Source organism: Drosophila nasuta, chromosome X (assembly GCF_023558535.2).
Source record: "Drosophila nasuta strain 15112-1781.00 chromosome X, ASM2355853v1, whole genome shotgun sequence".
NCBI lineage: Eukaryota > Metazoa > Arthropoda > Insecta > Diptera > Drosophilidae > Drosophila > Drosophila nasuta.
In genome coordinates this window covers 8,441,681-8,462,320 of record NC_083459.1, presented here as the reverse complement: position 1 = coordinate 8,462,320, position 20,640 = coordinate 8,441,681, and the positions used below count along the sequence as shown (strand labels likewise).

Genomic DNA, 20,640 nt, shown 5'->3' with positions numbered 1-20,640 from the left:
ATATCGATAACGGTTGACCAGGGCTGACTTATTTTGCCGCATACAAAACAATTCTTATTGATAAAAGCAAAACAATTGAATTGAGTATGTTTAAATGTTAATAATGTTCAGTTGATTGCCGCCAGCGTAAAATGCCAGTAAGTAATGTCTGCCATGAAAAGTGCATGACTAGTATGCGTTGACTAATGTGCAGTATTTTGTGTGATGATAATGTGTTGTGTGATTAATTTGAATTTTACAAAATCTAACTTCTGTTTTTCTTTTTTGTTTTGTGTCTGGTTTGTAGGCTTATCATTCAGAGATCGAGGAATTCCAGCGGAAAGTGGGTAATATGGCCATTTTGCCGCTGCGAACAAAAGTACGGGGGCCAGCGCCCAGTGTGAATACTGATAACGACATCATTGATGACTCACTGAATTATTTCAAAGCGAACGTTTTCTTTCGCACATATGAAGTTAAGGTATGTTTACAACACAAACACACACTCATAAATATTTTATTCCCATGTTCGAATTGTATCTAATCAATGTTTCTATACACCATTGCAGTCGGAAGTGGATCGTGTTCTTATCTACATAACGCTCTACATAACCGAATGCTTAAAACGTCTCGAGCGTTGTCCCAACAAAGAGCAGGGCAAACAGGATTTATATTCGTTGGCTATAGCGAAATTCTCCTTACCTGGCGACGCTGGTTTTCCATTGAACTCGGTCTATGCCAAGCCGGATAATGCCGATTTAATGCGTGAATATCTGCTGCAATTGCGCCAGGAAACCGGTCTCCGATTGCTGGAGAAGGTCTTTAATACGGACGATGGTAAACCGAATAAATGGTGGATCTGCTTTGCTAAAAAACGCTTCATGAACAAGAGTCTTTCGGGACCGGGAGGAGTACATTTTGATTAATTGTTTGTTAGTCAATAAATTATACTTTTAGATAAAAATTCCAGTTTTATTTCAAAAATCGATATATCGATAAGAATATGAATATGTTATTAAAACGCGCGACAAGCGGTGCCATGTAGACTAAGTTTCGATAAAAAAGTGAAATCGATTAGCGATTAATAACGACAATTTCTTTTCAGCCCTGGGACAGTGCTGTATAACGAGTTGCACTCTAACACAAAAGTTTTCTCGTTCGCTGGCGCCAAATTTAAATTGCAAATGAATACAAAATGTTTGACGATTTGTAATCATTTATTAAAATAATAGATTTTTGTTGTTTTTATATATCGGTTGTAGTTTCGTGTGTTTTGCTTGAAAGCCAATTTAACAGTTGATAATTAAACACTAATGCCACATACAAAAAAATATAGAATAGCACGGCAGCAGATACAACTTAAAATTAATAACAAACAAAAAAAAAAATAATATTTATATATAGATATATCGAAGGACAAAAAAATTAATCTTAAAATACGAGGACCATATATGTATAACGTTACAAGATATTCACATGATTATATCATATTTACAATATACAATATTTGGCAAGCAGAGGAACGAACGATGATTGATGGTTTCCTTCAATCACACAAACTTATTGATAATCTCAACAATGCTCTGATACGTGCCTGTCACAATACCCAGCAGGGCAATGATCAATATGGCGATATTCTTCAAATAGACAAGGGTGCCCAGACCCTTTGGCTCCTGGGCGCGTATAACGAAATCGATCAGCACTGGTATCACAAATGCCAGCGATGTGGAGCACAAGGCGCCAATCAGTGAGATGAATAAGCTCAGCTCAGGGACCACCAAAGCAACACCAACTGCAAGAATGTGAAATGCTCATTAGCATATTTGATATAAATAAAGAGGTAACAAGTTACTTACAGGTCAGCATGACCATGAAGAACCGCAAGATCACCTGGATGGTGATGGGATTCTTTTGGGCGCAGTTGTAGCTGCGCTTGAATGGCGGCCACAGGATCTTCATCATCACAAAGAACTGAATGGGATAGCCAAAGAAGACGCCCAAAGCGGCCACGATTTTCACCACCTGTGACATGCTGCACAACATAATGAAAACAATTAAAACAAAAATTTTAATAAAATACTAGTATAGTATATAAATATAATATATAATATGTAAATATACAACTTTAAAATATTTTAACTTTAACGACAACTAAATAAATAAAAATAAAATAAATATTAGTAAAGTTTATAAATATATTATACATAAATACAGTATATTGATTCAATATAGCTGAAAATTACTTTAAATTACTTCAAGTTTAACAAGAAGTAAATAAATAAACATATGGAATACAAAGTTAAGTAAATTTCTTTACATAATATGAATTGTGTATTTTTTTTTTTAATTTTTCAATGATTTTCTTTATAAAATCACAACTTTTTTTAAATTATATAATCCTTATTTCGAAAAATTTCATATTTTAAAGAAATTTTCTATGAAATTATTATTACGTTTCTATAGGTGAAATCAAAAATTGAATAATAAAAAAAATTAATATAAATATACATTATATACAGAAAAAAAACTACAGATAGGAAATCCTGATTTTAAAACTTTTCGATCTTCAAAAAACAATCTATTTAGGTGTAAAAATCTTAAAATAAGATTTAGTAAGATCTTAACTTTAGATTTTTTCGCCAAAATTTGCATTTTATGATTACAAAATCTTATTTAGTGATTTTTAGATTAAAAAATTCTTAAATCAAGATTTCGTTCTTCGCTCGTTCTAATTAAATAATTTCCTAATTTTCAAATGATTTTTAAATTTTAGTTTGTAAATTTTGAAGTGATTTATCTTTAAAAAATAAAATTTCGTCATTTATCTGATTCTTTTAGTTAGAGAAAAGGAATATAAATTATAATGTTTACACTTACACTTCCTCAACCTCCAGATTGAGCGTGATGCTGCCAGCAACGTCATCGCCCCAACGCATATAGCTAACGAATCCGGTGAAAATGAAGAGAGCGGTGATCAACACCATGGTCACATTGAGGACACCAAAACGGTTCGTGAACTTCTCTGGATCTCGCATCGAATTGCGCAGAGGCAACACCAAAGCGATGCCTTCGTATGAGAAGAGAGCGGTGCCGAAGAAGAGCGACAATTGGGTGCCGCCGGTGAAGAGATTGCGTTCGGTTATCGATGGCATCGGACCCTCGGAGAAGGCGATGGTCAAAGTGGCAATCAGGCCAAAGAGCAGCGCAAAGTTCGCCACCATCGAGACGGGCGAGATGTACTTAAGATTGGTCATTAGCGATGGGATCATGGCGGGCAGCAGTGTTATCAACATCACCATGGACATGCTAATGTCGACGCCATTTTGTTGCAGGACCTGTGCCAAAAGAAAGCCAAAATTAGTGTTGGAAAACACAGAATGATTTCAAATTTCAATTGTGTCTCTTAGAGTTAGACAATCTAAAAAAATAATGAGGAATTTTATATTAAAACAAAAATAGGTTTATAAAATGTTATTTAGTTCAGTTACCTGGGAAATATATATTTTTTTAAATTTATGGTTCATAATTAAAATAATCAAATAAAATAATCAAAGCATTTCAATTTAAATTGTGTCTCTTAGAAATAGACAAAATAAACAAAAATTAGGAATTTTACATTGAAAACAAAAATAGGTTTATAAAATCTTATTTAGTTTAGTGGCTTAGAAAATATATGTTTTACTTTATAGATCAAAAATTAAAAAAAATATTTTCTAAGTGAGCAGAATGATTTGAAGTGATTTAATTTGATTTGAATTCACGTATTGATTGAAGGAAAGTACTTAATTTTAAATTAAGGCTTGTACCATTCAATACAAATAAAAAAAAAATAATACAGAATTTTACTCTAAAAAGAAAATAGGTTCTTTGTGAACTATCAATTAAAATGAAATATTTTCTAAGCGAAAAATAGGTTATTAAAATGTTATTTATTATAGGGACTTTTGAATTTTGGAAGTAGATTTAATTAATAAAGACAAAATATTATTTATATAATTGTGTCTATTAAAACCAAAAAAATTTTATGGAATAGAAATTCGTGTTTTAAAATTGCAATAAAATAAATAATAGGTAATGTTAATTCATAAATAAAATAGGTTTATAATTAAATTGGAATGATGACTGGGACAAACCTTAAACTGTTATTTACATTTTAAAGATTATATGTATTTTTTTTTCCTTTTTTTGTAAACTCCACTCACCTGGTAAAGATTCTCGGTGATGAACACAAAGTAGATGGCACAGAAACCGAACTGGGTGACACAGAGAAACATCTCGACGATGAGTTTCATGGCACGCGACATGCAGCGCAAAGGCCGCGGTCCGTACTCAAAGCACTTCTCGACCGTATCCGGATAATCGTAGAAGGTGGCGCCGGGCGTCTTTGAGACAGCGACAAGGGAACCCTTAATGAGCAGACGCTCACAGTGGACACACATGACGGCGATGACGGGCAAAAGGAGCGTGGAGCCAAGGAGTCCGCCATTTTTGAAACAATCGCCCATGGCAAAGAGTCCGGCTCCAACGCTGCCCTTGAACAGATGCACGGATGCCTCAAGCACAGAGGTTGCATGTCTGCGCTTTGTGGCACCTTCTTCCACATCGCCAGCTGCTGCTGCTTGCTTCTCCGATTGCTGTGGTTGCTCCAGCTGCTGCTGTTGCTGTTGCGATTGCTGGAGCTGCTGCTCTTTGGGATTAGTTATGTTTAATACACGGCCCATTTCGCCAGCTTCGATGGCTTTTTGCTGATTACGTTGTTGCGTCTGTGACGAAATTTGGAAAAGAAATTTCAGAAAAACCAAAAAAAAACAATAAATTGCATTTTATGCAGCCAAGAAATTGTAACTAAAATGCGAAGGTCAAAGCGAAGCCAAAGACTAAAGCCAAGCAAAAGCAGCGCAAATTTTGCGGTTCCTTCGATTAGCGGTGATTTGAGAGGAGAGAAAGAGAGAGGAGAGAGAGGAGAAGAGTCAGCTTAACCCTAGTTAGCCGTTTAATAAACTCACTCACACACACAAACCGAAATTTGCGATTAATTACTTTCTATAATAAGAACGAGAATTATTTCATTTATAAGCGATTCTCCGATTTGAAGCTGCTTTTTTTTTTGTTTTTTTTTTCGAGTTTAATTGTTCGTCAAAAACAGGTACTATATGACGTTAAGTATATGATTGCGACTTGGTTTAACCCACATCGAACAACTGTACGAAATCTTGACTAATTCAAAATGCGTGAGATAATATTCCAAAATTGTTTCTTTTTGTGTTTTTGTTCCGCATGCATTTCAAGAATACATTAAATTGCTCAATAATTTGCAAGTTTAATAGTCTCTTTTGTTCAATTTTATTAATTCGTTTTATAATATTATTTTCCCTGTGTTTTTTAATTATTAATGTTTATTTTTTAATTTGATTTTTTGATTTTTTTAATGAATAATTTGCAAGTTTGACTTTGACTTTTTTCAATTTAATTAATTGTTTATACATTAATGTTTCACTATTATTTTTCGGTTATTTTTATAATGTTCATACTTGTGTTTTTTTATCTTTAAATTATCATATTTTTTTCATGCCAACACTTTTTTCCCATTCCGACTCTTTTATTACATTACTTTACTTCTTCACTCACATTTGGAGTCAATTATTATTTCTATATGATTTGTTGAGCTTCATAAATCTTTTCTTTTTATCAGCTTTGATTAATGTGGGAATTGTGCAAAGTTTTGGTTAAACTATTAATTTCTATATTATATTATATACACATTATTTTTTTTGTGTTATTTTTAATTGCTTTATGACGTTTCTTTCCACAGAATGTTGCGTTTCATTGCCCCATCTGTGTGTGGTGTTAATTGATATACTACAAGGAGATAATTATTAAAAGCTTGTCGCAAATCAATGGAGAGCACAGAACACATTGCTAAAGTCCATCTGCAGATAGCAGATAGCAGATATACAAGCATTCCATAGATAAAGATAAGCTTTATCTGTAGAAAATCACAACGGTAGCACATTCCAAACAAAAAAAAGTAATGCAAAAAAATCTGATATTGAAAATAAATATACACCTCTTTTTATTGTTCACTTTGTGTGTAGAGCAATAAAGGAAACTTCGCGCTTTGATTTTTTATTTCGTTTTTCAAAAACGTTTTGCGAAAATGTTGCGCGTGCGTTGAGCGTTTTGAAAGAGCGTGTTGACGCGTCAAGAACTCAAACCAGACTCAATTCTCCGTATTCGAATTGGCCAAGAGCAGCGTGCGACGGCAACGGCAACGGCGACAGCGTCACTGTTGTGTGTGTGTGTGTGTAAGTGAACTTGCTGCAGTCGAGTGTGCTCGACTAGCAAATACGCTGCACTTCGTTAATACCTTAAGCGATCGTCATGAAATGTTCAGAAAATTTCACTTTTTCCCGATGTTGTTATAGTACCCTTTATTCTTTAATATTTAATAAAGAAATGAAAATTGAAGAAAAAAAAATATATATATATATGCATATTGACACTATAGGTTTTTTTACTATTATGTTCAATATCTATATTTCAAGCTATCAATATTATCTTTCCAATATAAATATTTAAACATGCTAATAACATTTTTTAAAAATTAATTCCTTGACACCTTTTAAATACTTATTTATAATTGAATAACTTTTTTTTATAGAAAAACAAAAAAAATATATATATATATATTTATTTATATACAACATTTTTTGAGCGAAGAATTATTTTGGAATAATTTTTTGATTTTAAAATAGTCAAAAAAATTAATGAATTCGTACGCAACCAAAAAAATCAATTTATCGGAAAACAGAAAACGATCTTAAAATGAATCTAAGCTTTAGATCAAGTGCCAATCCAGAGTTATAAAAATAACCTTATTTTTTTTTTTAATTTGGTTCAGTTCACGATACAAATTTTGAAAGATACATACTTGTATATAGATACCTACATATATATGGATTTTTAAACTCTATATATTCATTTTCATTTTACAATTTTTAATATCTTTACAAATCTTTTTCTATACAAATAGCTTAAAGTATAGAAAATTATGTAATTCATTTTTGTAATATTATTTATTTGAATATATGACGTCAATATGAACTCTTTGATATATTTACATGGTTTTACATGGTTTACTATTATCTTTATATTAAAAATACAAAAATATGTATTTCGAAATAACAAAGAAAATATTTATAGTTTAATTAGTTCGTTTCATACCCAACTCACAGCTGAAGCAGCATATTTTACAGGGTATTTAGCTGCATACCTTATATTTGCAATTTCTTTCTACCTCTCACACTCGCTTCGTTTGAGCTCTCGTTGTTTCTTTCTCTCACAGATTTGAAATTTAAGTTTCCTTATGTTTTTCTTCTCATCGTTGTTGTTCTTTTTGCCATTGCTGTTTAGAATGCACTTTGCAAATTTTTAGCTTTTAATTGCTCATTGCTCTGATTGCTTTGTGAAGTAGCTGTGAAGCAGTTGTTGAGGGAGCGACTTAAAGACTTCTTATCAATAAACGATTTTGGTTAATTTGTTGTGGCTCTTATCGCTTTGACTAGTTTTGGACATTCAGCATGATTTCGGACAAACAGAGATAAACAATTAATGTTGCTGCTGCTTAAAATGCAATTAAAACGAATTTCCGAATAGTTTAGACTTGAAAATAAATTAGAAAAACTTTGTTAATGGTTTTCAAAGTGCAAACAAAACAATAAATCGTTAGTTAAAATTAGTTTATTGACAAACAAAATACGCGTTACAGAAAAAATGTTACGAAGCAACCAGCGAACAACAACAACAACGAACAACTGCAGACGTAACTATCTGTTGAGCATCTCCGATCGTGTTATGTCAGGAACGAAAATGAACTGGGGGAATACTTTACGTAAGAGGAAGGAAGTGGTTCAATAACCAGAGCGAGGGTATGCAAATGCAAAATTGAAATAGAATACGCACGTCGCAAGTTCAAGGAATCATTGTCGTGTACAATGCGGCGTATGAGCAATTTATGCACGTGCCGATCGACCGACAATACACAAACAAAAAACGAACCGAAGCGGGGAACTTCGATTATAGCTATGACAATAAACAAAAAAATTCAAATTCTTTGCCGAGCATGAATTTTCAAGCGCAACAAATTCGTGATGGCAACTACACCTGCCACGCCCCCTTCTTCTTCTTCTGCTTCGCGCACTGCATGGAAATTTACAGCTCTGATTGATTGTTGTTGTTGTTGTTGCTGTTGTTGTTGCTGGTGCTGTTGCTATTTGCGTGTAGCGCCAGTTAAATGAAAATTGCATCGAATTCATAACTCTTTCATACAGCGCTCATTGACAAACAATCAATGATCATTCGTTCGTTCATTCGATCGTTCCATCGATCGATCGATGTTTACGGAATTGCACAATTGGATTATATAAGTCACTGGCCAAATGCTTAACGGAAGCGCCATCAATCTAACCGTGCAACAAACTCAGATCACAATCGCATCTTCAGCTCGAAAGTATAACAAAATATTTTATTTAAAAAAAGGTATGATATTTTTTAACGTAAAGATAAATGTATTTTCTTTTTAATAAAAACGAGCTTAAAATATTTTTTTTTTAAATTATAATACTTTTAACTTCACAGTTTTCAATTAAAATAAAAGCGTTACAAGTACTTTAGAGTTCAGAAAAATTCATTGGTTCTTATCTTTTTAAATACAAATTTATTAAAAAGGCCTAGTACTGCTTTAATTTAAATAAAACATTTTCTCAAAATGAAATGTAGAGATATATCTTTCTTTACTTAATTTTTATAGATACTTATGTATAACTATTAATATGATCTTTAAATATTCTTTAAATTTCAGAATTATTTATTAATAAATAAAAAAGATATTTGACAAAATAAAGTTGAAGATCTTAAACCAAAAAATGCAGCAAATGTTATAAGTTGTACTACAAAATTTTAACAGGGTATCTTGCCGTGGTCAATCCCTCTTGTTCTTTGTCTGCTTTTAAGCAAGTTTTCTTTTTTGAAGGACGCTACGCGATCAATGGCAAAACAATTTCGATTAGATTGATTTCGCTCGTATTAGATTAATTTGTGAGGCTAACACACAGCTACAGCCGTAATCAATTGGCCCATTGCACTATACTATACATATGTACATATATCATAGTATTTGCCATAAAGCATGGAATTCCGGGAGCATTCCAATTAAGTGGTTTAGCTATCGTTTCAATTGATCGCTTGATTTCCATCTGCTTCCTTTGGCCATAAGAAATTCGCCGAACGATAGCGAAATCGTTTTAATCGAATCAATAGATTACGCATTAAATCTGATAATGATAATGTTGCCCCCCAAAAAAAAATAATGTTGTTATTTGCAAGTGTTCTTGAAATTTTCCTACTTGACATAAATTATAAGTGTATTTTGATTGGGGAGTAGTCATATTTTTGTTTTTGGGTTGAAGGCTGAACGGATTTGTTGATGATTAAAATATATTACAGACATATATTTGTATATATTTCAATGATAAGAGAATTATTTTTTAGATCTGCACACACAAAAATTTGTTTCAAAGGCAATTTGGTTTATGTTGTACTACTAAACTTAATTAAATTGTAGATTTTATTGTTTGTATTATTTTGTTCAGGTTTCTAACAACATTAAATAAGTTTAGTAAAGGAAACCTTTTGTATTTATAGTATATACTTATTCTTAAAAATATATTTTAATAAGCGTTCACAGAGAGAAAAAGAATCCAAATCTAAAAAGTAGATTGTAAATCTTGATTTAAAATTTTTCTATCGTAAAAAAAAATTTAAAATAATATTTTTATGATGAAAAAACCTTAAATCAACATTTTTATGCCAAAGTTGCAAAACATTTTATTTTCAAATTAAAATTTTGCTTCTACAATGTTTTAATCTAGCTTAAAAAAAGGTTCCAAATCCTAATTTAAGAACTTATCCGTCATAAAAAATCTTGAATCCTATTTTATTTTAACGAATCTATGTCAATTTTTGAACGTTTGATTTTAAGTTAGGATTTTGCCTTCTTGGTTGAATTTAAAGACTTTTCCATTCCTAAATTACGATTCTAATCTTGACTCTTAAGATTGGCAATCTAGAATTTTCGTAGAATTTGTATTGTATTAATTAAATTTTGGCATCATATAATCTTGGTTCAAAATTTGATTCTTGATTTTAGCAGGTTTAATTTTCTGTGTATAAATAAATAATAAAATAATATGAAAATTCCCACAAATAAATTAAAGAACTCTTTACGCTTGTTAGGCGACAAATTGTGTCTTCGTTATTTATTTACACTTACAATATAAATAAAAAACACTTAATGGACACTTAGTCGATAAGGCGGATTTTAAGGCAAATTACAACTAATAAATCATTCTCATAGATAATAATAATATATTAAGGGGAAATTCGAAATTTGAACAAACACGATCAATGCGTTTCCTCCATGCCAAAGTGCTTGACAATCTGCTTGAGGCTCTCATAGGAGCCGGTGAAGAAACCGAGCAATGCTAGCACCAAGATGATTAGATTCTTCACACAAATCCAAACTCCAGGTCCCTTGTTGGGTTCACTGCGTGCAATCAGCTCGATGACGGGCGGAAAGACCAAGGCCAAGGCCGTCGAACACAAGGCGCCAATCAGCGAGATGAAGAGACCCAAGGCAGGCACAAGTTCGGCAATCGCCACTGTCATTAGTTAATGTTTGGCTTTAGCTGTTCCCTGTTTTAGTATTTCCACCTTTGCTACTTACGCGTGACAATGACGAGCAGAGTGCGAAAGATGAGTTCGCCGCACAGCGAACGTCCCTCGAGGCGACACATCTGCTTGGTGGCTGGCCACATGACCTGAACGGCGACAAAGAACTGCAGCGGATAACCGAGAAGCACGCCCATCGAGACCATCAGCTTAACGCACTGTGCCAGACTGTCATGAGATAAGTAATTAGGTTCAGCCTCCCGCAAAAGTGTGAAAGAAAAGTGCAAGGCTCACATGGTATCGCCCAGATTGAGGGTTAGACTGCCGCCAACGTGTTCGCCCCATTTCATATAGCCAACGGAGCCGGCGAACATGAACATGACAGAGACGAGAAACATGCCCACATTGAGTACACCGAGCGTGCTCTCAAACTGGCGAGGTTTGCGCATAGCATTCTTCAGGGGCATCACCAACGCAATGCCCTCGAAGGCAAAGATGGCGGTGCCAAAGAAGAGCGCCAGCTGTGAACCATTCGTCCAGTAGGCGCGTTCCCCCACCTCTGGCAGTCCATCCTTCAGAGCATAATACAGCGTGATCGCCAGACCAACAATCATGCAAACATTGGCGAACAGCGACACGGGCGTCAGCCATTTGAGGTTCGTGATCAGCGAGCTGAGGAGCACGGGTATGAAAGCCAGCAGCATCACCAGATGCACATCCATTTGTATGTCATAAGCTTGGAGAATCTTTTATAGGGTGAAGTTTTTTTTGAAGTTCCAGTTTTAATTGATGTTGCAGTTGATGTTGCAGTTGAAGTTGTGGTTGAAGTTGTGGTTGAAGTTACGGTTGAGGTTGAAGGTGCGAATGATGTTGCAGTTGAAGTTTAAGTGAAAGTTGCGGTTAAAGTTGTGGTTGAAGTTGCAGTTGAAGTTGTGGTTGATGTTGCGGTTGAAGTTGTCGTTGAAGTTGCAGTTAAAGTTGTGGTTGATGTTGCGGTTGAAGTTGTGGTTGAAGTTGAGGTTGAGGTTGAAGTTGAAGTTGCGGTTGAAGTTACAGTTGCGGTTGAAGTTGCGGTTCAAGTTGTTGTTGAAGTTGTGGTCAGTTGCAATTAAAGTTGTGGTTGTAGTTAAAGTGGTGAAAGTTGAAGTTATTGTTAGATTTTTTTGTTGAAGTTGAGGTCCAAGTTGTGGTTGCAGTTGAAGTTGTATTTGAAGTTCAAGTTAAAGTCAAAATTAAGCTAGTAAAGTTGTGATGTTTGCGGTGCACCCAACTCACCTGCTTCACATTCGTGCTGATGAACACAAAGTAGATGCAACAGAAGCCCAGCTGTGTCACACAGATGAACACATCCACCAGCCGACCCATGGTATGGGACCAACCCCTCAGCTTGATGGGACCATTCTCGAAGCATTGCTTCACTGTGATCGCATAATCGGCGCAGACGGTATCGCCACGCAAATCGCGCATCTTCTTCGAGCAGGCGATCAACACATGCTGACAGTGGATGCAGATGATGGCAATCAGCACGGTGAGCAGCGGGGCAACAATGAGGCCGCCATTCTTGAAGGCATCTCCCATGGCAAAGAGGCCGGGTCCAATGTTGCCCTTGAACAGATGTACAATGGTCTCCAGGTAGCTGCAGTTGTTCATAAATCAGCATTATCAAAGTTGAAGGGGGTGGATGAAAGAGGAAGGTTCGCAAGCTGGGAAGCTGGGAGTTATCCGGAAGGTGGCGTTATTAGCAAATCATGCAAAAGCATTAGGTTGTCTTTTTTTGGTTGTGGTTGGGATTGAGGTTCAGGTTGTGGTGGTAAAGTTTTGTGAAATAATTTCCGAAATTGTTTTTGCAGGTTAATAATGTTTGTGTTAGTTGTGTCCCAAGTTAGAAAAGTCCTTAGTTAATAAAGTCTTAGGATCCTAAGGTTAAGTATTCTTCATCCATTGTTGTCGTCCAATAGTATGTTAATTTAAAGTTCATTAGGGATTAACTTGAAAAGGGTTTTTGGTGGAATATTTGTAGTTTGTTTTTCTTTTTGTAGCTTTTATTTGGGATAGTTGTGAGGATAGTTTTAGAGGGATAAGACTCTGAAATCCTTTGTTCCGAAGCAGCAAATTTAAAAAATTCTATTAGTAAAGAGGTTTAAATGATTGTAGTGTTATTTTAAATAATTTTTTAGGTAGGCGGATAGTTGGTTAGGATAGTTAAAGTCCTTTGTTCCAATGTCAAAATTCCGTTAGTCAACAGGTGTAAATATATGTAGTTTTATGGGAAGGTATTAAGGATAGTTGTGATGGGATAAGATACTGAAGTTCCTTGTTTTAGCGTAAATACTTCAAAGTAGGTTAGTTCCGATTGCATATGATGTAGAATAAGGGAAAAATTTAAGTTTGATCATCCATTGAAGCCTTAAGAAATTCCAAATTCCATTAGTAAACAGGTTAACTTTTAGAGGGTTTTCAGGGATCCAGGTTTTAGAAGTATTTGTTGTTTTTTTATAGTTATTTTGTGGGCAGTTGGTTAGGATAGGAGGAAAAGGTACTGAAGTCCTCTTTTGATTAGTAAGCAGGTGCAAATGTTTGCAGTTTTTAATAAGTTAATTTTATAGGGAGGTGCTTAGGATAGTTGTGGTTGGGTAAGGTACGGAAGTCCTTTGCTTAACGTAAGTAAATTAAAGTAGAAAGCTTCGATGGCGTATGAATTAGCGTGAGGAAAATGTTGTCGGGAAATTTGTTAATTCTAAGTAGTCTTAAGTGCTAAGGTCCGAAAGTCCATTTCCTAATTAGTTACAATAACTTGGCAATTTGTAAATTAAAGTTGGCAGGAATTGTTAGTGGGGAATTAATTTTTGTTTTGTTCACAGTCCTTAGATTATTCCAATTGAAACAAGCAAGCAATTAATTGGGAATCGGAATTGTTGGGAGTGTTTGTTTTTTGGGATTTGTTGAGGATAGGTTAGTTTGGCTTTTTGTGTGGTTAGTGATCGGTTCTCCATTAGCCATACCTTGTGGGTGGATGCGTCTCATCCTCAGTGGGTTGCTTTCCATTCGCAACAGCGACTGTTGTTCCATTTGTTTCTGTCGCTGGATTCGTTGTCGTCGTCTCTGGACTGCTTTTATTTTGGTCTGTTGCCTGTGGAATGCTTGGCGCCTTTTTTTTTTAGAGCAACGGGGAGCGAAAGAGATAAAGAGAAAGAGAGAGAGAGAGACAAAAGCAATGCTATAGATCTCAGTTTCTTAAATGTTTCGCGCAGTCGAATTCGGCAAAACTGTTTGTTCAATTGACTGCGACACTGATGACTTTCAATTGCCTTATTTTGGGCAAATAATTCCGGTTTCGAAAGGCATTTTTTAATTGGCTCATTTAAGGCATTTCAATCGACGGGGTTGCGAAAGAACGCTTTTGAATTTCCTATTAACAGCTACAACACTTATGCAAGTAGGAACTATAATTATTTGCAAATTAATTTCATTAAATCTAATTTAAATATTTAGTTGTTATTGTGATTCCCCTTGCGGCAGTATTTTACCTCTAAATGTCACGACACGGGGAATCACGTCTAGATCATTGAAATGCAGTGAAGCTTATCCAATTTGTATTATGAGAATCTATATAGTACGATAAGTACTCAAAGTTCTACACAATTTATGATGCTTGGGCAATGATTTATGATTTTAATAGAGGCGTGCTGCTTATCGTAAACAAGGTAATGGAAGAGAAACCCAATTTCAGTGACTCCATAAAAACCAATGCTGATTATTGGGGCACTAATTAATTTAACGCACTTTGTCATCGTCTGAGTATTTAGAGATCAGCTAACAAGCTAACAACAATAACGCATAAAAACGGCAAACAATTAATGCACAGCTCAAGGTACGAGAAGGTCTAAAGCACAAAAAACCTCATTGAGATTTAAATAAAACAAAACATAACAAAACAAGTAAGAAAGCTACAGTCGAGTGTGCTTGACTGTGAAATATCCGGTAACCCGGTAATTTTAATATATACCAAATTAATATACCACAAAAATGCTAAAATTATATAAGAAAAGGATATACTTGGTATATTTGTATGGTAATGCATTTAAAATATCCCATAGAGTGTAAAATATACCAGATTGTCAGCCAAGGCAACTAAGACCTCAAGTAAGTTGGCGCTTTAGCCAATTTTTATTTTCTTTACAATTGTTATCTGATCAAAACTTTAAGGAATCTTTATTTCATAGTTATTATCATAAAGAATGAAGTTATTTTTGCATGACTCTAGCTCCAAAATTATGCTTTTTATTCGATTTTTGTTCAATTATGCAGGCGAAAGTGGACGTGGCAAAAAATTGAAAGAAACTTGATCTGCGTTAAAACATAACAAGTGATGTCGAAAAAAAATTATATCTCTATTTCTTACAGTCTCTGAGATTTAGGTGTTCGAATGGACGGTCAGACAGACAGATGGATATGGTTATAACGTCTGATCAAGAATATACTTTATAGGGTCGGAGAAGCCTCCTTCTGTCTATTACATTTCCTGCTAGCATAAAGTTATAATACCCTTCTACCATATGGATAAAAGGTATAAAAAGATTATATGAGCTGCATGCAAATGTATCTCGCAGATACTTTCCGCCTGCTTGTCTAGCTGACAGCGCATGTTATTATGCTGATAATGACGATATCAAAAAAACATGACTCGAGTTAGTTCATAAAGCATTGACAACACTTTTAAATTATGTGCACAAAACGTGATACTAATTTTTGAAGTTTTATTAAGGCAAATTATTTACGTTTGTAATATTTTAATATACTTGTTTTCAATTGAGTATTTGATATTTATTAGAGTATAAGAATAATAAATTTGAATGATGGATGTTATCTATTTAATATTTCTACTATATTTTATTTTTGTTTTAAATGTGGATCACAGAACAGTTTCTTGTTAAATGTAGTTTAAGTATATTTTACTCATTAAAAAGTTACATCGCAATCTTAACAAAAACCTTCAAATTTTTTTATGAATGAAATGAAAATTTGTCACTGCTCAAATTCATTAATAAAATCAGTTGGCAACTACCGATTATTGTGCATTATTTATGCAGCGGAAATTGTTGATGATGTAGACATATATTTCTTGTTCTGAAATTTTCAAGTAGCACGTGACGTTCTTTAATAAATTAAGAGTATTATAAGCGAATTATTGGACACACACACAAGATAACCGTACAACGTGTCGTATAATTGATGAGGATCATTGAAGAGGGCGGTGGGGGGCGTCGATAATGTGACGCCATACGACACGATACGCTCAAGTGGCTGTAACAGCGGGTGGAAGGGGCGTGTCCAGAAGTAGGAGGCGGAGAGGGCGCCAACTAGAGAACTAGGTCTCGCAGCTCAGTGACATTTTATAAGCACCTTGTGTAAATCTAGACAACACTTTCCGTGACGCTTATCGGCAGCTACTAAAAAAGCACTTAAAACAAACGCTGGGCATAAATTTTGCGAGTTCATTGTTGCTATTGTTGTTGCTGTTGTTATTGCTGTTGTTCCGTTTGCTGTTTTTCTCTCGCATCACAACACGGCCAACATCTATGCTAAAGGAAAAATACCCTGTGATAAGCTGCATGCCAAGAACTAAGTGAGTATATTTCCTACACACGATCACTCGGAAATTCTTCCCACGCAAATTGTTTATATGCCCTGCGGAGAGGGAGAGGGGGGGAAGGAAGCAAGCACCCTACTACACATCATCATCATAAATGCTGTGATATATAGTATAGTGCTTGACTCGAGCGTGCGCGCATATTCTTCAGGCCATTCAGACTTATTCAAGTCAATTCAAAATGTCTTTGAGTGGAAATTTTCCATGCACGTCAAGGTTTTCTGCTTGGCCATTGTCAACGGAGCGGGAGGAAAGAATGGAATCTGTGACGACGACGACGACGTCGACGACGGAGTTCAATGTTCCCCCCCATGTTTGTTATCATAAATTGTGCCGGAAAAGTACGAGACAAACTTCAACTGCAGATCATCGATATGATTTATCATTATTATTCAATTCACTGCAAAGTACAAAGTGCAAAGCCAAAGAGCAGCTGCAGACCTCAGACCTCAGACCTTCAGATCATCGATATAGTTTTCTTTCTGATTTGTCGGATTTAATAAACACTTTAATCTTGATAAGGATTATGAATGGAAAACAAAAAGCAATTCATTCGCATAATATCTAATTTTCCGATTAGATTAAATTGTTTATTTTTAAAACAATAGTTATAAATACGAGCATGATTGCACATAAATTTATTCTAATCTAATGCGTTAATGCGTCAAATTTGTATTATCTAGAATTTCTGCTAATTTCTATAGGTAATATTTTATCTTTGCCTTGTGGCAATAATATTTACCAACTGTCTACAATATTAGCGATATGATTTCGCGTGGCATTTGAAGCAAGATAGTGAATTTTTTTAATTTAATTTAATATACGAATTAAATTGGCGTTTCTTGCGATAATTATATGTTTTTTAGTTATCTGACAACTTTTGACTGCACAATTAGTTCGAAAACCAAGTGGCAAAACCGCTTTCGAGCAATTATTAATTGCGACACACTTTCAATATGCAAGCACCTGAGATTTTAATCTTCATTTAATGCGCTTTTTATGAAATCAATTAAATATGAAAGTTAATTTATGAAAATTCATTTTAATTCATAAATTGAAGACGTAAGTCATTAAATTTTTGAAAATATATTTAATTATTTATTATATAATACTATAATTGTAATTAATCTTGAAGAATTAATCTTGAATTGTAATGAATCTTTAAATTTAAATGTATCTTAAGAATGCACTTTGTACTTAACCTGAATAAAAGTAATTTTGTCTACCTTAATTAAATTGAATATTCATAAATCTGCCACACGTAAACTTTACAGTTGCATTTGAGATACAAACAAAAATTTCAAATAATCAAATATGCCTTTGCACCTAAATAAAATTAATTTTGTCCCGCCCAAAAAAAAAAGCTTTCAATCGCTGAAGATGAAAGTCAACATAAATCTGTTATACATTAAATGTTGATAACTTTATATAATATTTATAATTAATCTTGCAGATACAAACTTCAAATTTACTTTGGCCGTATTTAAAATTCGAACAAATATTTTAAATGTAGATGTATTTTTAAGATGAACTTTCTACCTAAATAAACTGAATCATTATAAATGGAATTCATACATGGTTTTTTTTTTAAATTGATCATTGAGATACGAACAAATATCTAAAACTGTTATGTATCTTAAAGATGTATTTTGCATCCTTTTAAATAAAAAATCTGCTATCAATCATTATAGATGACAGTCAACATGAATCTATCAAACTTTAAATGGTACTAATTTATAAATTTATTTGTAAATTAAGATACGAACGAATACATTTAAAATTGATGTGCACCTCTAAATTAATTTTGTTGTACCAAAATAAAATGAAATAAAATAGGCCCTCAATTATTTTATAAGAAAGTCAACACAACTCTGTCAGGTTTTAAATGTTGCTAACTCAGACGATATTTTGTATTTCACACTTTCTTAAATTCTGACCAAAATATTAAGTGAATTTTTCCCCACCTACCTTAAATAAAATCAGCTCAAACTTTAAATGTTGCTAGCCTTTAAAATTATTTGTAAATCTTGCATGGGAGATACGAATATTATTATTAAAAATTTATATGTTATGTATTTTTAAGATGATCTTTTTAAGAGATCTAAATTAAACAAGATTTGCTCTCAATCATTAAAGAAGACAGTTAACACAAATCTGCTTATAGCTAAGTAGATGCGATTCAATTTGCTTTAATTTAATCAAACTTAAAGACGTATGCAAAGAAAATGCTTTTGGGTGTGTGTGTGTGTGTGTGTGTGTGTGTGTGTGTATGTGTCAGACTCAATCTAGTTGATGGCATTATATCATATTAGATGCAATTCACTTAATGTATCTCAAAGATACAAAAGTAACTAGCCCGACACTCAAGTGATCGACGCCTCTGTTGACATGTGCAACAGCTGAGTTTTATTGAGTGACTCGAAATGTTTGTTGTTGTTTTTATGTTTAGCTATATTTTTGTTGTTTTTGCTTTATTTAGTTGTCGCTGTCTTTGCACTTGAATTTGTGTGTTTACGTTGGGAAAATGAAAACGAAGTTGATTTTCAAGCATTCAACGTGAGAATCAAACATAACTGGTTTTTGTCTCAGCCAGAACAGTTATAATACATATAGTTGTATGTATGTATTATAGTATATGCAGAGTACTTTACGTATTTATGGAAATTTTCCAAACTATATCTAAACGAGTACAAAAATAATGATGAAGGGCGACCACAAATTTTGTGTAAAATGAAAATTTGTAAAACACATTTGATATGTTTTTCTTTTAAGATTTTCGAGTCTCGTTTTTTGTGTGTTTTGTGTTTTGTTTTTTTGTATTTCATTTGGCACAAACGAGTACGAACACATACATAAAAAAATAAGCAAACACTCTACACACCTCTGCATCCATGTCGATGTTGTTTTTGTTGCTGTTGTCGCTGTTGTTGTGGCGAGAAGTCGGTCAATGCACGAGACAAAATAAATGGACGCGTAATTTGGTAAATTCTTCTTGGCGGTTTTCTTAATGATTTATTTTTATTGGCGTCTGCATTAAATTGCAAGCATTGCTTTTATTGTTGTTGTTGTTGTTGTTGTTGATCTTGTGCCTCACTCCTTGCTGCCAACTGGTGTCATCTATTGTTGTTCTTTCGGATACGGATGCGTTTGGATACGGTTTATTTCTGTGTTCTGTGTGCCTCGTTCTTATTTGTTGTTTGTGGCTCAGAACGCAGCGTGTGTTAATCGCTTCACGAAATCATCAAGACTGACGCTGTCCGTATTTACAGCCGGCTCTCAATGACGCTGACGTCGCTTTCGCCGTTGGCGTCGCTGTCGCCGCTGCTGCTGCTTCTGCCGTAATCGTGACGACGTACGTAAAAAGTTCTGTGGTCACACAATTTCGGCTCTGTTTGCCATCTCCCTTTACTCTCTCTCTCTCTATCCCACTCTCCTTATCTTTCTCTCTTTCTCTTTATGCAGACTCCTCTCCATTTCGGTGACATCCGTGGCTCATTTCAAAAATATTCATGTGTGACGTCGCTCAAGATCATTTTACGTCTCTTTGCCCAACGGAATCGGTTCTAATGTCCCAACCGGTTTTATGTTTTTAATTTTTTGTTGTTGTTCTTCGTATTTCAATGTGTGTGTGTGTGGCAGTCGCCACCCGCCACATGCCACCCGCCTACTCGACACTGTGGCGCTGTCGCCGAACGTTCCGTGCCGTCCAATTGAGCGGCTGTCCAACAGGTTGTCACTCAGCTGATGCCAAGTTCATCGCATCGCCAGGGCACCGCATCAGCTGCGCACTAAATATGCGGGGTATTGTGGGCTATAAAAACGATACAAGCATAAACAACACCGAATTTCAATTACTATAGGAAATACATATATTCAAAATTATACATTATTTCTCGAAATTTGTTTATTTCTTCTTTATTTCATACAGATTATAATAGTTTAGTTAAATTTTTTCAAATTTAATAAATGCTTGCTTAAAAATGTTAAAAAATAATTTCAGTTTATACAAGAATAAACAACAGAGAATTTCAATTAATAAATTATTCTATATTAAAACTATGAAATTTCTTCAATTCGTATAGATTATAATAGCCAGATAGATATTGTAAATATAATATAATATATCAGGCGTGATAAAAAAGTCCTGAGACTAAAAAAATTTTCTTATTTGAAAATGTACACAACAAATTTTGATTAAATTTTTTCAAATGTAATAAATCATTGTTAAAAAAAATTGTATTTTGGTTTACACAGGAATAATCAACAGGGAATTTCAATTAGTC

At 34.1% G+C, this 20,640-nt stretch overlaps 3 protein-coding genes across 4 annotated transcripts; 1 reads left to right on the top strand and 2 right to left on the bottom strand.

The window, feature by feature from the left end:
• Positions 1-28: 28 nt before the first annotated feature.
• LOC132796877 (actin-related protein 2/3 complex subunit 3) lies at positions 29-1,370 on the top strand. The gene is made up of 3 exons (XM_060808223.1): positions 29-137; positions 287-460; positions 549-1,370. The coding sequence occupies exons 1-3, from the start codon at positions 132-134 to the stop codon at positions 903-905; spliced, it is 537 nt and encodes a 178-aa protein (XP_060664206.1). The 5' UTR covers positions 29-131; the 3' UTR covers positions 906-1,370.
• On the bottom strand, positions 1,178-19,331 carry LOC132796873 (proton-coupled amino acid transporter-like protein CG1139). Of its 2 annotated transcripts, none has more exons than XM_060808217.1 (5): positions 19,239-19,331; positions 4,182-4,742; positions 2,857-3,314; positions 1,836-2,011; positions 1,178-1,771 (listed from the first exon to the last, which is right to left on the bottom strand). In XM_060808217.1, exons 1-5 carry the CDS (start codon positions 19,248-19,250, stop codon positions 1,530-1,532), a joined length of 1,449 nt encoding a protein of 482 aa, XP_060664200.1. In that variant the 5' UTR covers positions 19,251-19,331; the 3' UTR covers positions 1,178-1,529. The 2 variants fall into 2 exon arrangements, with proteins under 2 accessions (XP_060664200.1, XP_060664201.1); XM_060808218.1 differs by lacking the exon at positions 19,239-19,331 and adding an exon at positions 6,047-6,207.
• Positions 10,321-19,330, bottom strand: LOC132796874 (proton-coupled amino acid transporter 1). Its single transcript, XM_060808219.1, has 6 exons — positions 19,239-19,330; positions 13,710-13,855; positions 11,983-12,343; positions 11,002-11,453; positions 10,763-10,935; positions 10,321-10,697 (listed from the first exon to the last, which is right to left on the bottom strand). The coding sequence occupies exons 1-6, from the start codon at positions 19,248-19,250 to the stop codon at positions 10,441-10,443; spliced, it is 1,401 nt and encodes a 466-aa protein (XP_060664202.1). The 5' UTR covers positions 19,251-19,330; the 3' UTR covers positions 10,321-10,440.
• Positions 19,332-20,640: the final 1,309 nt, after the last annotated feature.

What these genes read in the sequence shown, in the direction of transcription:
- LOC132796877 (XM_060808223.1), top strand. An exon ending in TTCGCACATATGAAGTTAAG is followed by an intron (nt 461 to 548) that starts GTATGTTTACAA and finishes ACACCATTGCAG; the next exon opens with TCGGAAGTGGATCGTGTTCT.
- LOC132796874 (XM_060808219.1), bottom strand. An exon ending in GAGACGCATCCACCCACAAG is followed by an intron (nt 12,344 to 13,709) that starts GTATGGCTAATG and finishes GAACAACTGCAG; the next exon opens with CTACCTGGAGACCATTGTAC. An exon ending in TCTGCTCGTCATTGTCACGC is followed by an intron (nt 10,698 to 10,762) that starts GTAAGTAGCAAA and finishes AACTAATGACAG; the next exon opens with TGGCGATTGCCGAACTTGTG.
- LOC132796873 (XM_060808217.1), bottom strand. An exon ending in AATCTGGAGGTTGAGGAAGT is followed by an intron (nt 2,012 to 2,856) that starts GTAAGTGTAAAC and finishes TATGTTGTGCAG; the next exon opens with CATGTCACAGGTGGTGAAAA. An exon ending in CTTCATGGTCATGCTGACCT is followed by an intron (nt 1,772 to 1,835) that starts GTAAGTAACTTG and finishes ACATTCTTGCAG; the next exon opens with TTGGTGTTGCTTTGGTGGTC.